This window comes from Bidens hawaiensis, unplaced genomic scaffold, assembly GCF_021521415.1.
Source record: "Bidens hawaiensis isolate Kalapana, Puna unplaced genomic scaffold, B.hawaiensis_p1.1 tig00015393_1, whole genome shotgun sequence".
Classification (NCBI taxonomy): Eukaryota; Viridiplantae; Streptophyta; class Magnoliopsida; order Asterales; family Asteraceae; genus Bidens; species Bidens hawaiensis.
In genome coordinates this window covers 473,924-494,203 of record NW_027492373.1, presented here as the reverse complement: position 1 = coordinate 494,203, position 20,280 = coordinate 473,924, and the positions used below count along the sequence as shown (strand labels likewise).

At 36.4% G+C, this 20,280-nt stretch overlaps 1 protein-coding gene and 1 pseudogene across 1 annotated transcript; one reads left to right on the top strand and one right to left on the bottom strand.

The window, feature by feature from the left end:
* The first annotated feature begins 2,391 nt into the window (after positions 1-2,391).
* Positions 2,392-3,543, top strand: LOC143549081 (monolignol oxidoreductase AtBBE-like 13 pseudogene; annotated as a pseudogene).
* Positions 3,544-6,700: 3,157 nt separating this feature from the next.
* Positions 6,701-17,126, bottom strand: LOC143549072 (putative protein phosphatase 2C 6). Its single transcript, XM_077040074.1, has 4 exons — positions 16,701-17,126; positions 8,605-8,892; positions 7,825-7,930; positions 6,701-7,016 (listed from the first exon to the last, which is right to left on the bottom strand). Exons 1-4 carry the CDS (start codon positions 17,124-17,126, stop codon positions 6,709-6,711), a joined length of 1,128 nt encoding a protein of 375 aa, XP_076896189.1. The 3' UTR covers positions 6,701-6,708.
* Positions 17,127-20,280: the final 3,154 nt, after the last annotated feature.

The window sequence follows — 20,280 nt, the reverse complement described above, 5'->3', positions numbered from 1 at the left end:
CGGATATGATGAAATCAGAAATGACCACTTCCCAGTCAGTCATTGTTTATAAGTATGCTACGACTTCTAACGTCTTCAGGTTTTTTCTTTTTACCAACAGAACGAATTTTAATGTCTTCGTGCATTGAACATTGGGAGTTACAGCCGTTGTGAATGTACGCTAGTCCACGTGCAATCGTTTGCCTTTGTTGCCAAGTTAGACCGGTGTTTTCACTTGATATTTTAGACTACCATTAACCATAGGCTTAAAAACAACAATCATCTCACTTATCTCTTCACAAAATTCTATAATAAAGAAATTACAACAACAACCATATCCAGTAAATCTCACCCATAACAAAGCTACTAGTAGGGTCTAGGGAGGGTGGGATATAGGCAAACCTTACCTCTATCCTTAAGGATAGATAGGCTGCTTCCAAAGAGACTCCCGGCTCAACGCTAAACAATGCAAAAAAAAACGAAAACCCTAAACCCATGCAGTAACCTACGCTATATATATATATATATATATATATATATATATATATATATAACTATACTAATAAAAGAATATAATGAGGATGATGTGGCAATCCCACATTCATTCTTGGTCTAATCTCTCTTCTCATTCATCCCATCTATCCATGGGTTATGAAGCAAAACCATATTGGCAAATGGGTTATAATTTCTTTTCTAACTCTCTAATCTTACATCTCATTCATCCTAAGTCCTAACTATCTATTAGTCATGGGTCAAAATAATTTTGGCTAATGTGTTACAATTTCCTTTCTAATTCTCTAATCTTACATCTCATTCATCCTAAGTCCTAACTATCTATTAGTCATGGGTCAAAATAATTTTGGCAAATGGATTATAATTTCATTTCTAATTCTCTAATTTCTCATCTACCTATCCATGGGTCATGGAAAAACAATTTGAGAAATGGGTTAAAATTTCTCTTCAATTTTTTTAATTTCTCATCTTATTATCATAGTTGTTCACGGGTAATTGGTCGAAACAATTTTTGCAAATGTTGTATATAAAAAAATCAAATTGTAAATTTGAGATTCTAGACTTCTTATTACTTCTTATTATTTGTACTATACTTCTTTTTACCTATAATTTTGTCCATTCTTTCAGATCTTTTTATTCTTATTATTAAACAAATCCAGTGTAATGCACGGGTTCAAAAGCTAGTATGTATATATATATATATGAAGCTGCCAATAATCGAAGAAAAATAGAAAGGATAAAGTAAAAACATATGTAACATATATACAAGAAACGAGATGAGCAATAACATATGCAGTAACCTACGCTATAGTACTATAAGAATTGCAATCTCTTTATAAAAATGAATTTATATAAACCAATTGTACAATCTAGACTCTTCACGATTACAGATTTGTGGCCTTCGGATTCCATGATGTCACAGAAATTATGAAGCAAATGTAATTTCTTCAAGTGACATTCTTACGGCTTCGACCATTTTAGCTGCATAAACATTGTAAAACACATGACATGATGTTAATAGTAATTCTTTGGTAATCTGATTTTATGTTCACATCATGAAAACACAACTCATGTTATAAATCTTATGGGCCTAACCCAACAGCCCGTACTAGAAGCCCCACAAGAAGAACCGGGTCCGTGGGAGCATGAAGAAAGCCTTGCCAGTTGCCAGATATAAAAATGGGGGGGGGGGGGAGGGGAGATGCAGATATTTTGTCATGATTTTTGTTTTGTTTTAAATATAATTTAAGAAATTATGGTTTTGATGTGCGGATATCTTGTCATGATTTTTGTTTTGTTTTAAATATAATTTTAGAAATTATAGTTTTTGATTTAAGGAAATGAGTAAAAACTATTGAAATATAACAGTTATGAGATAGATATACCTTACATCCTCATTGTCTCTGAACCTTAGTGACGAGTGACCAATCCAATCATTATCTTCCTATGACCTCCTGTCTTGACGGAAATAAAAATGACTCAAGGACTACATGTTTCATAACAAAATTCAGAGATGTTGACAAAAAGGAAATATTTTATTATTATTATTATTATTATTATTATTATTATAACACATTTTCAGTTATAATTTAAACAAGGTTCTTTTGTTTAAATACTTAACATTTAATGGAACCACAATTCATATATATGTATTTAATACAAATATATTATGTTATTTGCAGTTAATAGTAATAAATGTATGCAAATTAAACGAAAAAATGCACAATTATGTTAACATCATAAATCCATTGACCAGCATTAATGTATGATAACATATGAGCATTTAAATACTAATGAAATCATACTTAAAAATCGTATAAGATTTATATGATATGAATAAAATATAATTGCAAAAAAAAAAGATATATATTAATTTGACACACCTCAAGACAAGTAGCAATGGCTTCTTCAACATTGGTTCTCATGTTATTATCACTATCACTCACTCCATTTTCATTTTCAATTTCATTTTCAATTTATGATCTAACCTTTCATCAATGCCTTTCTAATAAAAATGCAATTTCCCCAGAGACATTTTACACCCAAAATGACACCATGTTCTCATATTTTCTTCAATCTCGGGTGATGAATCGACGATTCCAAACCGATAACACTCCCAAACCTGCAATTATTTTCCTCCCGTTGGACGAAAGACAAATCCAATTTGCGGTTATTTGTGCCAGAAAGCATGATATTCACCTAAGCGGAGGCCATGATTACGAAGGTTCCTCTTACACTTCGCTTGAACCCCGTTCATTTGTTGTTCTTGATTTAAGATACATGCACCACGTTAACGTAAACCCTGCGGATAGTACCGTTTGGGTTGAAGCCGGAGCCATCCTTGGTGATCTTTACTATCAAGTTCAAAAGAGTAACAAAACCTTAGGGTTCCCTTCGAGTATGCACCCTAGTGTGGGTGTGGGCGGGTACATCACGGGTGGTGGGGATGGGACCATGATGAGAAAGTATGGGCTTGCAGCTGATAACGTGTTAGATGCAAGAATTATTAATGCGGACGGGGATATCCTGGATCGGGCCTCCATAGGAGAGGATGTGTTCTGGGCTATACGGGGTGGTGGTGGCGGGAGCTACGGAGTCATTGTCTCATGGAAACTAAAACTCGTTCCGGTCCCACAACAAAACACAATATTCTATATTAGTAGAACATTAGAACAAGGTGCCACCGAGATTCTATACAAGTGGCAAAAAGTGCCCCCCACTCTTGATGATAATCTTTTTCTGATCGAGGTACATCCCGATGCACCGTCTCAACTTGACAAAATGATACTTACGAGTTATTATGGACACTTTCTTGGTGATCCGGATAAACTTTTGGAAATTATAAACGAAAATATTCCAGAACTTGGGTTAAAAACCGAAGATTGTCGTGAAATGACTTGGCACGAGGCAATTAATGGTGGTAGACATACGAGCTATGAAGAGGCGAGTTCGTGGGGAACCAAATATTTCAAAGACAACTTCAAAAGGTTGGCCCAGATTAAGACTCAGTTTGACCCTTCTAACTTCTTTTACCATCAACAAACAAAGTAATTAACCTAGCCATATGGTTTGTTTCCTTTGAACAAATGTTTCAACCTCAAAAGAAGTAGAAATAAATCAATTATTCAAAGGGTTTTTTTTTTTTCATTTTTGGCCGCAGTAATAAGTTTTTATGGTAGAATTATTTTTTTTAAGAAGAAAAAAACAATGAGAGTGTTGGAGTGGTAAAATTATTAGTTAAATAAAAATGTAAACAACATATTGAAATGTTTGCTACATTTGTAGGCATATTTATAGACTTTGACACATGTATTTATGCTAGTAAAACACTTGTTTCGGTGGTATGAATTGTCGGAGTCTACTTTGGTTCGTTTTTGTTGCTTTTTAGGTACGGGTTGATTGCAAGTATCGAAAATTAAAGATTTGAAAGGATCATGAATACTAGAATAGTTATAGAGAAAATGAATTTAAACGAGGAAAGTTGAGTTTGGTGATATGAAGCATTCAAATAAAAGAAAAAAAAATTGTTAATTAAAAATCACCACCACATTAGATTAATCCATTTGCAAAGTTGCAACTTGAAATGAAAAAAAACAAACGGCTCCAAACCGGTTTAGAAACTGACCTTGTGCCATCCCAAAACCGGTTGGGCTAAACCGATTTCCAAACTGACCTAACCTAGCGGTTCGTTTAGCGGTTTGGACTTTGAATTGTCAAAACCGGTTTTAAAACCGCCCGGTCTGAGAAAAAAAAATGTTTTTTTTTCCTCAAACCGGTTTATAAAGCGAACCAAACCGAATCAGTTTGAACGGTTTGAACAACTCTCCTCTTAAACCACTTTATAACTCGAACCGGTTTGGACCAAGCCAGTTATAACTATTTGTTAACTAAACCGATTAGGCTTATAACCCGAACCAATGTTTCTTCTAAACCGGTTTTGTACACCTCTAAGTAGAGGTGCACAAAAACCCGAACCCGGAACCGAACCTAAAATAAAAACCCGGAACCTGTTGTTTTATACCCAGGTTTTTGATACCGGAACTCGTACCCGACCCTACCCGTATGGTACGGATAGGGTATGCATTTTGATACTAAAACCCGAACCCGAACTGGACCCGATTTGTACCCAGTGATACCCAAAACCCGAACCGGATCCATACCAGGAACCGGGTTTTTCCAATACCTGAAACGGTATTTCAAATACCCGATCTATATCCGAAAAATACCCAAAATACCCCTAAAAAGTGCAACATTTAAAAAATCCAATTCATACCCGGAAAATAGGGTATTTAAATACCATATTTTTGTATACCCAGTTCTATACCCGACCCAAACCCGATGCATAGGGTATGATTTTTAGAGAAAATACCCGGACCCGAACCCGAACCCGGGCATTACCAATACATGTTCATACCTGAACCTGGAACCGAGTATTTGAAAAACCTAATTTGTGCACCTCTACCTAGGGATGAGCACGGTACCGTACTAGTACCGGTACCGAAAATCCCGATCCCGAATTTCGCTAATTCTTGGTACCGGTACCGGTACCGGTACAAATATTCGATTCGGTACTGGTACAGTACCGGTACCGAGACGGTACCGGATTATACCGGTACCGAAAGGTTAAAAAATCGGAAAATACCGGTACCGTACCGATCCCGAAACTTATAACTTTGGTACCGGTACCGATTTTGCTCATCCCTACCTCTACCTCTCTGTGTTCCCAAGTTCATTTAACGAAAGAATGGAAAGGAAAGGAAAGTTTTTATTTTCCATTCTATTCTTTTCTTTTCCTTTCCCTTTCACTTTCCTTCCAATTTGAAAATAAACATTTTTCTTCCATTTTACTCTTTAAACATCACACTTTCTTTTCCTTTGTTTCTTTCCTTTAATGAATCTTTGAAACACCATTTTTGTTATTTCCTTCCAACAAAAATCCTCTGAAACACACCTCTTTTGTTCTTTCCATCTATTTCCTTTCCTTTATCTTTAAAAGTGATACTCAAGAACACCTAAGGCTCTAACTGCAATCGTTATTTGGGTTAATTGGGCTTAGATAATCTTTTGGGCTGTATCAACACAAACTGAAAAGAAAATAAAATTAGAAGATTTTGGGCTGATTTATGGGCCTTGTGAGAATGTGAGTTGTGACACGAGTGAAATTAAATAGACTTAAATGGATGTTTGCATGAAAAGATTGAGAAAATGAGCAACCGGAATTCCAACAAAAAATATTCTTCTTTTTATTTTAGTAAGCTTTCACTTTTAGGTTTTGTTTTGTATATGGTTTGATTAAAAAGGCTATCATGTCCAGCTAAATTAGTTCTAATTTCAACATGTTTGGTTTGTTTTTTGTTTTGTAATTCAACATAATTATGTGATTCGTTTGAATGAATAGATTGTTTGCGTGATTTTTGATCTTAAGCTCCAGCTATTTTTGATCTTAAGCTCCCGCCTATTCCAGTATATTTTCGATGGTTAATAAATCAACTTATTAATTTTTCTAATAAAGTTGTTCACTATATAATACCCCAATCAGGTTGTAATTTTTGCTAAAGGAACAAACAATGTTTTTTTATATGTCTATGAACCCATAATCATTATTTCGATCTAATTAAACATTTTAAAGGCATAAGTGTTTAATTATGATCGATACTTCTATTATCACAACTCGCACGGTAGCAAAACTGTACAAACGTAATATAAAACAAAATACGTAATTTTTTTAATAAAACATTAAAAATAAATGCAGAATCAGCTTCCGAAAAATAAAACGAAATTACGGTTCAATCACCTGGTTTGGTTTTGTTTAACTGATTTACCAGTCCAACCAATAATCAGCTGACTCAAATAAGAAACGGTTCAAAATGTTTAACCAGACCAGTTCAATGCCCGGTTCTCAGTCCGAGCAGCCGGTCCAGTTCTATAAACCATGGCACCAACAGAATCCATTAGTCACATGTTAACATCAGCTAAAGATTCAGTTTTCACAAACATCCATCAATCACATGTTAACATCCATCAATCACATGTTAACATTAGTCAAATGTTTGATTTTCACCAATAATAACATCATTAATCACATTCTCAATATTAATTAATCCTACCACTCAATAGATAATAATGAATCAAACCAAATAACATCATTAATCACATGAATCTTATTTACCATCTCAAAAACCAGTCAGTTTTTTAAACTCTTTACCGCGTTTTCGATCACGTGTTCTGTTTACTTTTCTTTGACTTAAGATCAACGACGATTACCGATATGTTGTCAGAACTGTTTCTCCCCACGGCTATCTCAGTTAAGCTGTCGGCTAAGGTTTGTGCTGCCGTTGACTCGCCTGCAGCCGCGTACCGCCGCCTGCGGCGGAAAATACGTCGAGCCACCTCACCGACCTCGTTGTTTGACATGACATCCCAGAGTCCATCACTTGCTATGATCAAACACTCGTCGTCTTCGGTTCTTGTGGTGAAGCTTATTTCGGGGACGGGTATTACCCATGGTCGTAAGTGACGGTCACCTAAAGACAAAAACCCGATTATCATGTGATCAAGTGTTCGATTCATACCATACACTCTCGAACTCGGTAGTGCATGAAACCCAAATAATACACCCATGACTGAATTAACCGACGGTTTGATTTTATGTTTTTTTTTACAGAAACAGAGTTTCAGTTTAGCGTACACTGAAAACCGAAGAAAAAACAAACCAACCCCGTAAACAACAAACCAACATAAATAACCGAACTGAACAAGTAAAAATTAGGAAAAATAATGACTTTTGATATAGAATTTATAGATTATGATTTTTATTATTAAATGTTAAGTAATTTATTAGGAAATAAAAATTATGTAGCCCCAAAATATTAGGCTCAAATGTGTAATAATCAATTAATCATTAATTAGTAAACGAAATTAGGCCCAAGGTTTTGTACTTAAATTCATTATTTGAGTCAATATACAAAATTTTCAAGCCAAGATTTTATTTTTATTTTTATTTTTTTTACGCCCAAATAATTTTTTTTTTCCAATATACCCAGTTTTTTATTATATATAACACAAACTTAGCCAAGATTGTAAAAAATGTAAAAAAAAAAGAAAAAAAAACCAAAACAATTGTGAAAACCGAAAATGAAAAGTTTTTAAAAACCCAAAAAACTGATTTTTGGTTTTTGGTTCGGTTTGAAGGCTTTTATCATGCTGGAAAAAACAGAATATTCTCAAAACTCTAATTGAGCCCAAAACCGACCCTTGCACACCCCTAGAGTTCTGGATCTCTGATTGTTATAGTAATAACAATGTAATAAATACGAGTGATTTATGAGATACCTATCGCTCTCGACATTGCAAGAACTCCAAATACTCTTGCTCCGTTCCAATTTATGACTTTCCCATCTTGTGCTTCAATTCTCAAAAGTTCATCTTCTCGGTCGGGCTATAAAAGTAATACTAAACAAGATCTTAACTACAAAGATTGATACTAAGAACCAGTTTTTATACCAAAAACAAGTGTGTATTGGTGATAAGTTTAACGGGTCAAGTGGGTTGAAACTTTGTCCCAAAACATCTTATTAATAAAAACTCGTTATTAACGAAAATTTACAATTTTTATAATCTTCATAATCATATTTAACATATTAACTAATCTGAAAATGAGATAAAATGCGGATGCCACCACCAAGTATGCATCTGATCTCATTAACATTTAATAACATTGTAAATGACAAAAACACCCTTGCTTTCCACTTGAGTGTTGTTTTTATCTTCTCAGAAATATTAAGGACATTTTCGTCATTACACATGTTTTGGCCGAAGTTGGTTACAGTTGAGCGTTATCTTTTTGATGAATCAACAAATCGGTATTTTTGTATTTTCAAACTTATTAAGGGCAATTTTGTCATTAGACATCTTTCGGCCAAATCTGGTTGAATGGTCGATAAATTAGTTTCCATATACGACGGGTGGGCCGCCACATATATTAACCTTATAAAACAAAAACGAATGAAAACGTGCGTCGATCAACCAAACCCAATCGTTTTAACCCATAATAATGTAATATATAACATTTACCCATTTTTACCCGAACAAGAAAAATGTAGAGAATCTGACCTTTTGGTCAATGGTCAAAGGAATCGTCTCAGTGCCACGACAAAGCACCGCACGTGAATCACCACAGTTGGATACTATGATTTGGCAGCCAGACAATACCACAGTAACCGCTGTCGACCCCACTATATCGGGTGCAACCGCCTCGGTAGTTACTTCATTATCAGCCCTCTCAAAACTACTTGACATAACTGCTTCCCACCTTTGCTGCCATTTACAATCATCATTTGCATCTTGGTCCCACTCTTCTGCTATTACTTCATGCATTCGCTCCGAGCAGAATTTTGCAACCTTAGTATTTTCAAAAATAAAAAAGTTAGTAAATTGTCTTGTTGTACATGTCACATGTGTAGAATGTTGTATTAGTTTTTGTCACGTTTTAGTCTTTGTATTAAAGATAACGACCAAAACATGACAAAAACTTTCCAGTATGTCCGTGTAATGACTAAAATGGTACAAAAAGTTTACATAGCGAATCTACGGGGACAAACATACGTGTTTTAATAACTCGAATGTACAAAAGAGAAGGTACGACGACTAAATATAGGTAACAGTAAAAGTACGTTTCGTATATTATGCAAAGAAAAAAAAAGAATCTAAATGCATAATTGTTATAAGAAGTAAGAAATATTACTTTTTTAGATTCAAATATTCAATAACATCATGTTCATTAGGCATTAGGCGGTTTTCGTCTTCATTATTATGTAAATGTGACTCATTAGTCGAAAAAATAATCAGAAAAGTCGTAAACGACTCATAATTATATCTTAAATAACATGAAACTAATTGTTACGCGACAAATTATTTGAGGTTTTAAGTTTGACCACAAACAGGTCGATGGGTCAACGGGTTAAATAAATAAAAGTCGTCTGAAGTCTATAATCTATTCTTCATGACCTTAAACGGGTTACGTGTTTTGATTCAAAAACTTATATTAGTATTTTTTATAATAAAAATAATACTCTTATATATTCAAAATTTACGGCATTATCTATTTTATAACTCTTTTTCAAAATAAAATTTTACAAAAAAAATAATAAAAAATAACATAACATAACTATGTCAACCAAAAAGACCTGTCTTTTTTTGACCCGTACTAAAAACAACCCATTTCAACCAAACCTGTGCATATCACTCGTTACCCAAACCACCTCTAAAAACGACCCATTTCAAGACATCTTAGCAGGCGCTTTATTTATGTTGCTGTAAAGAAGATGGTTGTAGTGAAAGTAATGTTTATTACTTGAAGGTGTATCTAATACATAAGCCACTACACCTATATATACACAACTAAACCCTAGCTAACAGCCCATAAAAGGCCCATGGGCTCTATCTAACCAAATGGGCTAAAACCCTAACTAAATACAATTAACACTCCTCCTCAAGTTGGAGCATAGATGTTAATCATGCCCAACTTGTTACAAATAAAATCTATCTGAGCTTTCCGGAGCGGTTTAGTTAGAATGTCTGCTAGCTGAAAATTTGTCTTCACATGAACTGGTTGAATGGAAGGAGGATCAATTTGTGTGCCTACTACCCGATCTCTGATAAGGTGGCAGTCGACCTCAATATGTTTTGTCCTCTCATGAAATACTTGATTCTTGGCTATGTGAATAGCTGACTGATTATCACAGTATAGCCTCATCAAGTCATTAGAAACAACCCCGAGCTCTCTGAGAAGACGACGAACCCATGTCATCTCTGATGTTACATCTGCCATGGCTCTATATTCTGATTCGGCACTCGACCGGGAGACCGTGTGTTGCTTCTTACTCTTCCATGATACAAGGTTTCCCCCAACAAACACACAATATCTGGTGGTAGATCGTCGAGAAATTGGACAACCTGCCCAATCTGCATCTGAGAACCCTGATATTCGACCATCTCCTTCTTCCGTGAAGGCACCTACACGACAATGACCCTGATCAGAGTATAATATGCCCAAGCCAGGTGAGGTCTTAAGATATCTTAAGACACGAAGGGCAGCATCCCAGTGACCGGTGTATGGTGTAGCCATAAATTGGCTCAGAACACTGACAGTAAAGGAGATATCCGGTCGTGTGACGGTTAAATAATTAAGTTTACCAACCAGCCGTCTGTATCGCTCAGGATCTTTCATTGGATCTCCTTCCTTTGGGAGGAGTTTCTTTGTAGGAAGCATTGGTGTATCAACAGGTTTACAACCCAGTAAGCCACATTCAGTTAACATATCAAGAACATACTTTCGTTAGAAGAGAAGTATTCCTTGTGGAGAGCGGAATACTTCTATGCCAAGGAAATACCTCAGTCGACCTAAGTCGCTTACCTGAAACTGAGACTGAAGAAACTGCTTGAGTTCGGAAATCCCGACCTCGTCATCACCTGTGATTATAATGTCATCCACATAAACAACTACGATAATCCTCTTCCCTTTCTGGTGTCTAAAGAAGACAGAGTGATCGTAGGCACTCCGCGTCATCCCAAACTGTCCCATAACACTAGAGAATCGACCAAACCATGCTCTGGGAGACTGTTTAAGACCATATAGAGAACGACGTAGTCTACAAACTTTCGAGGCCTCCTCCTCAACGACGAACCCTGGGGGCTGCTCCATATATACCTCCTCCTCAAGAACACCATTAAGAAAGGCGTTCTTGACATCAAGCTGGTGGAGCGGCCAATGATTAATGGCAGCAAGAGCGATGCAAATACGGACAGATGGCATTTTAGCAACCGGAGAGAAAGTTTCATCGTAATCAATGCCATATGCCTGAGAATACCCTTTTGCAACCAACCGAGCCTTTAAGCGGTGTAGGGAGCCATCCGGGTGTAGTTTAACCGTAAACACCCAACGACAACCAACAATACGCTTCCCTTTAGGAAGTGTTTCAAGATCCCATGTACGATTGGACTTTAGAGCCCCGATTTTATCTTCCATAGCCTGTCTCCATCCTGGGTGAGCGAGAGCGCTCGTCACATTTTTGGGAATCGGGTAGGAATCAAGGGTAGTGGTGTACGCATGAGATTCAGGAGATAGGTGGGTGTAGGCAACATAGTCCTGAATTGGGTAACGAGTACATGTCCGGGGTTCCTTGCGAAAGGAAATAGGTATATCGGGAAGTGGGGCACCAGGAGGATCATAAACAGGTGTGTCAGAGGTTGGTGGATCGGGTAACGATGTAGTAGTGAGAGGTGTGGATTGCTCAGATGTAGGCGGAGTATCGGAGGGTATTTCGGGGTCGTGGCCAGGTTGTGAATCAAGAGTCGCTGATGTTTGACCCCTACCCCGCCTAACATATGTGAAAAGCAGTGGCGGAGATTCTGTCGGTGGGTCAGAATCAGTAGAGATTGGATCGGTAAAAGGAATTGACACAGGAATGGTGGGGATGAAGGGAGATGTGGGTATATCGAGGTCGGGAAACGGGTCAGAAACAGGAGTGGAACACTCGGGAAAGTAAGGAGACTCGTGAAAAGTGACATCGGCACTGGTAAAGTATCGGTGAAGTGATGGGCTATAGCATCGATACCCTTTTTGAACCCGTGAGTAACCAAGAAAGACACAACGAATGGCTCGAGGATCAAGTTTGATGGTTTTTGGACTATGGTCATGAACATAGGCGACACAACCAAATACTTTAGGTGCGAGAGGAAATGGATCATCGTTGGGAAATAGTATAAAAAACGGTGTTTTACCATGAAGAACGGTTGAGGGCATGCGGTTAATCAGATATGTGGCAGTGAGAACGGCATCTCCCCAAAAACGATGAGGAACACGTGATTGGATCATGATTGTGCGAGCAACATCCAATATGTGACGATTTTTGCGTTCGGACACACCATTTTGTTGAAATGTATAAGCACACGATGATTCATGAATAATGCCGTTGGTTTTTAAGTATGAAGAAAAGTCGGTGGAAAAATATTCTTTAGCATTATCAGATCGTAAAGTTTTAATGGTGGTGTTAAATTGGTTTTGAACATAAGCATTAAATTCTCGAAATATGGAAAATACCTCACTACGAGATTTCAATAAATAAACCCAAGTAGTGCGAGAATAGTCATCAATAAAGGTAATAAAATATTCAAAACCCAACGTAGATTTGATAGGGCAAGGACCCCATACATCAGAATGCAACAGTTCAAAACAAGAACTGACTCGATTGGGCACCCTAGGGGGATAGGGACGCCTGGTATGTTTACCAAGTTGACACGACTCACAATGAAAATTAAAAGACGAAAGTGGTAAATCTGGTCGCATTTGCCTCAGAACTGCTGTAGAGGGATGACCTAACCGACAGTGAGCCTCCCTGACAGCGGAATCACATAAGTTTGCTACAGGATGCGAAAACGGGGATATACGATAGAGACCTCCTGATTCAAAACCAGTACCAATTACCCGATTTGTTCCTAGTTCATGAAAAACGCAGTGAGTTGGGTAAAAGGTCACAGAACAGTTGTTTTGTTTGGTAATCTGACTCACTGAACAAAGACTGGTAGGAAATTTAGGAACAAATAGGATAGAAGACAGTTTTAGGTTTTCCGAGTTACTGATGGATCCTATGCCGAGAACGGGACATGAAGATCCATCGGCAAGACGTACTGGTGCATGGGAAACATTTTGAAGACTAGAAAAAATACCCCGATTCCCAGTCATGTGATGTGTGGCTCCAGAGTCAATCACCCATGATAAGTCAAGGCTAGAAGGTTTACCTGAATGTGCCGAGCTGGTTTGAGGATGAGGCAACTGGGAGGTAAGAAACCGTTGAATAAGATCATGCTCCTCTTTAGTAAATGTATACATGTATGTATTTTCGCCCATAGTGATACACGAAACTGAAAATTGACTGTGAACAGTAACAAGTGCGGGTGGAGGGCAGGAACAGATTCCGGCGTAAACAGTTACTCGTCGTGAACAGTTGATCCCGGCAGCGAACAGTAACTATCCGGCAGCGAACAGTAATTCCGGCAGCAAACAGTAACTTTCCGGCAGTGAACAGTGTTTTTCCGGCGTGAACAGTGTTTCCGGCGATGAACAGTACCGGGGAACAGTGATTTCGCGTGAACAGGGCTCGTCAGTGAACAGTAGTTCCCCGGCAGTGAACAGTGTTTTCCGGCTGAACAGTGTTTCCGGAGATGAACAGTACCGGTGAACAGTTCTCGCGTGAACAGTGCTCGGACAGAACAACAAGGCAGGAGCTTGTTTCAAATCTGAAGGCTGCTGGTGACGGCTGGTCAGACTCAGGTTCAGGTCAGATCGCGGCTAGGGTTTGGATCGAGAGCCGTAGCTCTGATACCATGTAAAGAAGATGGTTGTAGTGAAAGTAATGTTTATTACTTGAAGGTGTATCTAATACATAAGCCACTACACCTATATATACACAACTAAACCCTAGCTAACAGCCCATAAAAGGCCCATGGGCTCTATCTAACCAAATGGGCTAAAACCCTAACTAAATGCAATTAACAGTTGCAAACAACATTTAGAAAAAAGTATACACCAACATACTCACAAAATAACATGTTGAAAGTGATTGTTGTAATTTTAAATTTTTATTCATAAAAAAAAGTATAAAAAAAATCATAAAAAAATAGAAACTTTCCAACCATAACTAAATAGCAATATAGTGCTGTCATGAAAGTGAAACAACCCTTTATTCTAAGTTTTGATTGTGATATCACAACACACAATACACACTGCTGATAACATTTACAGTCAGATTGATGTGGTTGGTGACCCGTGGGGCCCGTAACCGGCCAAAATACTGCATGACCCGGATGGGAAAACTTCCTATAATTTTAATCAAACAAAGATTGCATACATATTAGAAGTTGGTTTTGGTCAAATATTATTTATATCATTTGTTTTGATATTAAAATGAATAATTAAGTTGGCAGTTGTTTTCAAACATATGTGGAACTTCTGCCCACTGTTTAAAAATTTGTCAAAATAATTATGGGCATTAAATACAAAATCCCCTTATTCATATAAAATTTTTATTATTCAATAAATTGTAAACCTTAAAACGTATGATATATGTAACATATATGTAGCTTGTATGCTACATACATACATTCTACAAGATACATGCATGTAACTTTATAAGCTACGTATATATAACTTCCTGTTTTCTTTACATTTCTAACCTTACAAGTAAAGAAGATAAAAAATAAACAGATAAATAACTGACTTGTTGACAATAATTTTCTCGTAACTTTGTGGTTATATATTTATATGTTGTTGATGACATACACAAATGAGGGGTGTGCACGGTTCGATTCGGTTATTAGCATTAACTTAACCGGTCGGTTATCGGTTCGGTTCGGTTAATTTCGGTTAATAACCAACATTAAACTTCGGCTAAAATTTTACTTAAAAATACATGAAATTAATGCTTAAATACATGAAATTAAGTTAATGCTAGTATATAAATATAAATAATGTTAGTATATAAAAAAAATTTAAAAAATGTTTGATTGTTTAGAGTTCCTAACAGTTCTTAACTTTTTTGGAGTTTTTAAATGATACCAACCATATATATATATATATATATATATATATATATATGAAATTGAGATATCATTACATGAATGAAGATATATACATGAAGATGATAGTATTAAACTATTAATACATATAATACATTAAATAGAGGAAAAAAGGCTTGAAAATATGAAAAAATAAAGAGTTCGGTGTTGTTCGGTTAATTCGATTTTCGGTTATCTTGGTTCGGTTTTGTCGATTTCGGTTCGAATTCGGCTAACGATTCGTTTATTGTTCACCCCTAATACAAATGCCACCAAGGTATTTAAAAACTTTAAATCAAACGCCAATATTACAACCCTTGTATATTAAATTTATTATGTAAGTAAATATTATATTTTTTTTTTCTAAATGCCAAATACTATTGTTATATTTATACAAGTAAACAACCCAACCTTCTAAACAATAAATAAATACATACCTATTTTTCTATTTTATCTAGAAGATTAAGCTATCTTTTTATTAAAGTTACTTGGAAGGGAAACACCAAACACGTGTAGAAACAAAAAAAGAATGATAAATGATATTGATATTGACCACTTCAACATGCTACGTGTCTCACCAAGTCATAATCAACATACTTTATTTATTATTAAATATTAAAATACATATAAATAAATACATAAATACTAAAACAAACCTAACTACTTTGATGTATAATTCATTATTCATCTATTGGGAATACTATGTTTTGGTATGATAATAACTATTATAATATTGTTACGTCATCAATATGTTTTTGTCTCAATTTAATGTGAATATATAATATTATAAAAATAATTAATATCATAGATTTTCATAATTTCTGTTCATTGAAAATCAAAATAATCCCAGTTGTGAATTGATGCCGGAATTTAAGTACATGATTCCGTTACATTATCTATTTTTAATTTGAAACTGAAACTAAAATGTATTTTTAGAGCTCACAAACCGAACATTCGGTGAATTATTCGACAGAAACTTTTTTTACATTAGTTTGTTTAATAAATGAACGAAAATGAAAGGAGAATTTTGTTCGATTAACTGATTAACTAAATGACTGAACATGAGAATGAGACCACATTTGTTTAACTGTGTTTCTGAATGTTTGAATGTTTGACAACGTGTTTGTTTACGACATTTGGTTTGTTTATTTATGTTAACTCATTAAAGATTTCTTATATTTTTTATTAGCTTTTCTAATTTTGTCATATAAATTTAAGAAAAATAAATTATTAACTATACCAAAAACCAAAGTATATGACTATTATGTGATAATTATACATATAATTAACATATTAATATGAATGTTAAAAAAAACACCCACACACAAATTTGATAGCTGAATCGAACTGTTGACACTTTAATCATTCTCGATTAGCTAAATCAAATAAACATTTGTGCCCATATTCGTAAACCGTTTATGAACAAATTCAATTTTTTAACGAAAAACACGACCAATAAACCCCATTCGATTCGTTCGTAACCGTTTGCTTGTCTGATAAAACCTTAACGAACAAATAACAATAGCTTGTATATTCAAGATCAAGTATGCATGTAAACTATTCATGCAATTTGTATTATGAAAATAAAAGCTTACTTGTGATCCACCATGCCCATCATAAACACCAAAAAAATGAACCGGAGAGATCTCACCGGAACCACTTGAACCGGTACACCCGCCCACGTGTTCGCACGAGCGAGTCATGAACCCCGGCACCACCGCCACCGCATCCTCCATCTCCTTCCGTCTTCCAATCACCGATTTAAACCCCCACACTACTCCTTTATTTTTTCCAACACATCTCTTCTTCAACCGCCGCGTCGCCAGCCCAGCGCCGTCGCCGAGCTCCTCCGGAGATAACTTCAACGGCACCAAATTATCGCCGGAGGAGCTGCTGGTTATCGAGTAACTACTACTACTATAGTTACTCGATAACTCGACGTTGCTGGTGCTAAAAATCGACGAGACGGTTGAGCTTGTGGACAAAATGCCCGACGAGTCAACATGCTCATCTGAATCCATATGTTTGAATAAGAATTGTAACAACACGCACACGCAGGTGGATGAAGAAAAGGTGTGAGTGTGTGTTAATGGAAAATGAAATGATGATTTTGTGTGATTTAAAATTAAAATGAAGGTGAGTGAGATGATGACACGTGTGTTAGGAATAATATGAGGCGACGACACACGCAATCATCGCCCATACAGAGTAGGACACACACATCGACGAGTCGTTTCGTTTGACCTTTAATATTATCTCTTGCACAAGTAGTCCTTTGTGTTTAGTGTTGTTAATTATATAAAAACCCTTTAGCTTCAACAAATTTAAATAGTTGTATAACTGGACCCAGACTCGTTTAATAGTATTCTCAAGAACCGGGAATCGACCATATTGTAAATAACTGGGTTGGATTGATAGGGGTCTTACTTGGTTTGTGCTCACCCAAATCAGAGCAAACGGGCTAGACCCGTGAGATCTGACACGAACCCGTTTAATAGTATTCTCATGACCCGAGAACCAACCATATTGTAATATAATCGGATTTGATCAGTTCGAATTTCGCGGGTCTTACCTGGTTTATGTTTTACCCCTAACTAAAATGTACTATAGACTGTTTGTGAAGAAGCCTGACTGAATTGAGCTGAACCGAAAAATATGATCACATATACGATGACGCAATATATAATTTTTAAAGATCTTGATTAGGTTCGTTAATTAGATTTTAATAAATGTATTATAGTTTGTTATGTCAGAAAGTTATACTGATTTGTTAGATGAAATTGTATAGGATGACAAGTAAAACTAAGTTGATTTTATCAATGAAATGGAATTTGGTATCATAGAAGAGAAAGATAGTGATTGTTGAAGAAATTAGTAGTAGAAACTTAACATTGAAGATTTCTAATGATTGTTGTATGTATCTTTATCTTTCGTCATATGGGTTGTAATTTATCTCTAAAACAAGCGAAAAGAAAATAGAATCAAACCTCCTAATTTCTTTTATTATATGGCTATATTTATAATATACTTTATGTTATCTTATTTAGTGCATTATTTATTTATCAAACTAGTGTTCTAGGTTCTAGGTTCTAGGTTCTAGGTATGGCATGCAACATTTTTGTTTCATCTGTTTGGTGATTAAATGATTGGAATAAGAATAAAAGAATGTAATATAAATATGATGTGAATTCCATATTTCAAACCCCAAAAATCCCCCTCTTATTTTTATTTTAAAATAGCATTAGGATTCTAGTTATGACTTCTAAATCAAACAAAAATTTCGAACAATCATTCTTAAATGTTAGTGTTGGAATTTACTTGGTATCTTTTAGGAGTTTGTTCACTAGTGAAATGCTTTAAACATATTTTTGGCACGTCTTAGCAAATTTGCAGCGTCAACTCAACAATTATGAGAGATCAAAGCAAAATAAAAGTTCGAGACCCTTCTCTAATTTTTGGGTTTGTGATTTTGATTTCTGTCAAGTATCACATATTATCATACGCGTCTCATACCCGCAGTATCTTTATAAAACTAATACATATCATGCATGATCCCATGCTCGAAAACATGTTCCGTTACCGTTTTGAATGTGCTGAATTTGTGTGCTTTTGAATGTTCCATCATATTTAAGTTTGTTCGTCCTCCCTAGATGGGAGAGTGTGTGCAAGAGTAGGAAAGAAATTTGATAAAAGTTGAATCAAAGATATACCATCCCGATTGTTTATTAAGTATATGATATTAAGAAAAAATAATAACATTTTTACTCTTATTAAACCTTTAGGAATATTATGTTACTTAAAACACCGTAAGTACAAATAAAAATGAAATCACTTTTACTTTGTTCATTTAAAATACATTCACCTCTTATTTGTTTCAAAACTTATCACTCCTTTTGAACACTGAAGAAACACCAGGTACAGATTATAGATAATCTGGGGGTTAAGTAATGTTTCCCACGGATGAGGTCTAACTGAGAAGGCTGTTCTTCAGGAGACCTGCAAAACAAACACCGTAAGCTCGTCACTGAGAAGGGGGGGGTTCCTCCTTGTGACCACCCTCCGGCGTGAGAATCAGACTAGGTTGCTCTGAATATAAGTGTATATTAAGAGATTGCTAGATAACTGGATAGCAGATGATCTTACCATTCCGAGATGTTGGAGTATTTATAGCCAAAGGTAGGTTTCCAAGCAGGTACAGCCGGCTGAATAGTATTCCTGTTCTACCAACAGTGGACTATGCACAGGCCATACTGGTTGGTGGGTAGGTTACGGCCAACAGTGACAAAGTCGGCTGCACTATTCCACCAACTGTAGATTATGCACGTCCCACCTACTGTGGATTGTACGCAGGCCATGCTGGTTGGTGAAAAGGTTACGGCCAATAGTAACACTATTCCACCAACTGTAGGCTGCGCATGTCCCACAGTAAGGGTTGGTGAGTAGGCAGTGGCTAATAGTGACAAACAGTACTAGAGGGTGCTCCTCCTCGCACTGTTGTCGGTGAGCTGTCACCCTGTGATTGGCTCATGGGTTGTTCTGGTCAGATCGTCTGTCCTATCCATACCTTGGTAGGTATAGTACAAAAGATCTTTCAGAATCATACAGACTGGCTCATTTAGGCGGGATTGTTCATGCCTTGCTCATTCCTTCATGTGACTACTGAAGTATCTATTGTCTTGTGCGTGTAGCCCTGCTGTCTGCGGGTAGCCTTCCCTGATGGCTTGTATCCGCAACTGCGGGAACAGGCGGGGTACTTCACCATTGGGAGGCTTTCCCTGCGTGTACAGCTTGCGTACTGCGCGTAAGGTTCTATGAGCATGGTGGGTCCTGCGGGAGCAGATGGTCTTTGCGCCGACGTCCCTGTTCAAGGTGAGTCTTGCGGGACCAACTGGGCTCTGCTGGGACCTACCTCTTCAAGTCCCCCCAGTCCAATGTTCTTCTCACGAATGTTCAATAAAGTGAGGTGAACTTTTGGACTTTAAGCAAGGGGTTTTGAAAAGGTTTAGTTTTAAGGTTCTCCGTGGGGATTCTTCCCGCGGATTTCCTAATGTCACTTGCAAAAATTCCCGATTTTTTTTTTTTGCTTGATCTTTGGGTATGATGCGGGTAGGTATGTAACCTTCTCGCAAGTCAGGAGCGTTGAGTCTCACTTGTGTGGATTCTCCTTGAGGTTTT

Bases quoted from the DNA above. Each gene is read 5' to 3' on its own strand.
- LOC143549072 (XM_077040074.1), bottom strand. From the start codon at position 17,126: ATGGATTCAGATGAGCATGTTGACTCGTCGGGCATTTTGTCCACAAGC. The intron at 7,931-8,604 runs GTCAGATTCTCT...TTACTTTTATAG, and splicing joins CTTTGACCATTGACCAAAAG to CCCGACCGAGAAGATGAACT. The intron at 7,017-7,824 runs GTATCTCATAAA...TTTTGTCTTTAG, and splicing joins TGCAATGTCGAGAGCGATAG to GTGACCGTCACTTACGACCA.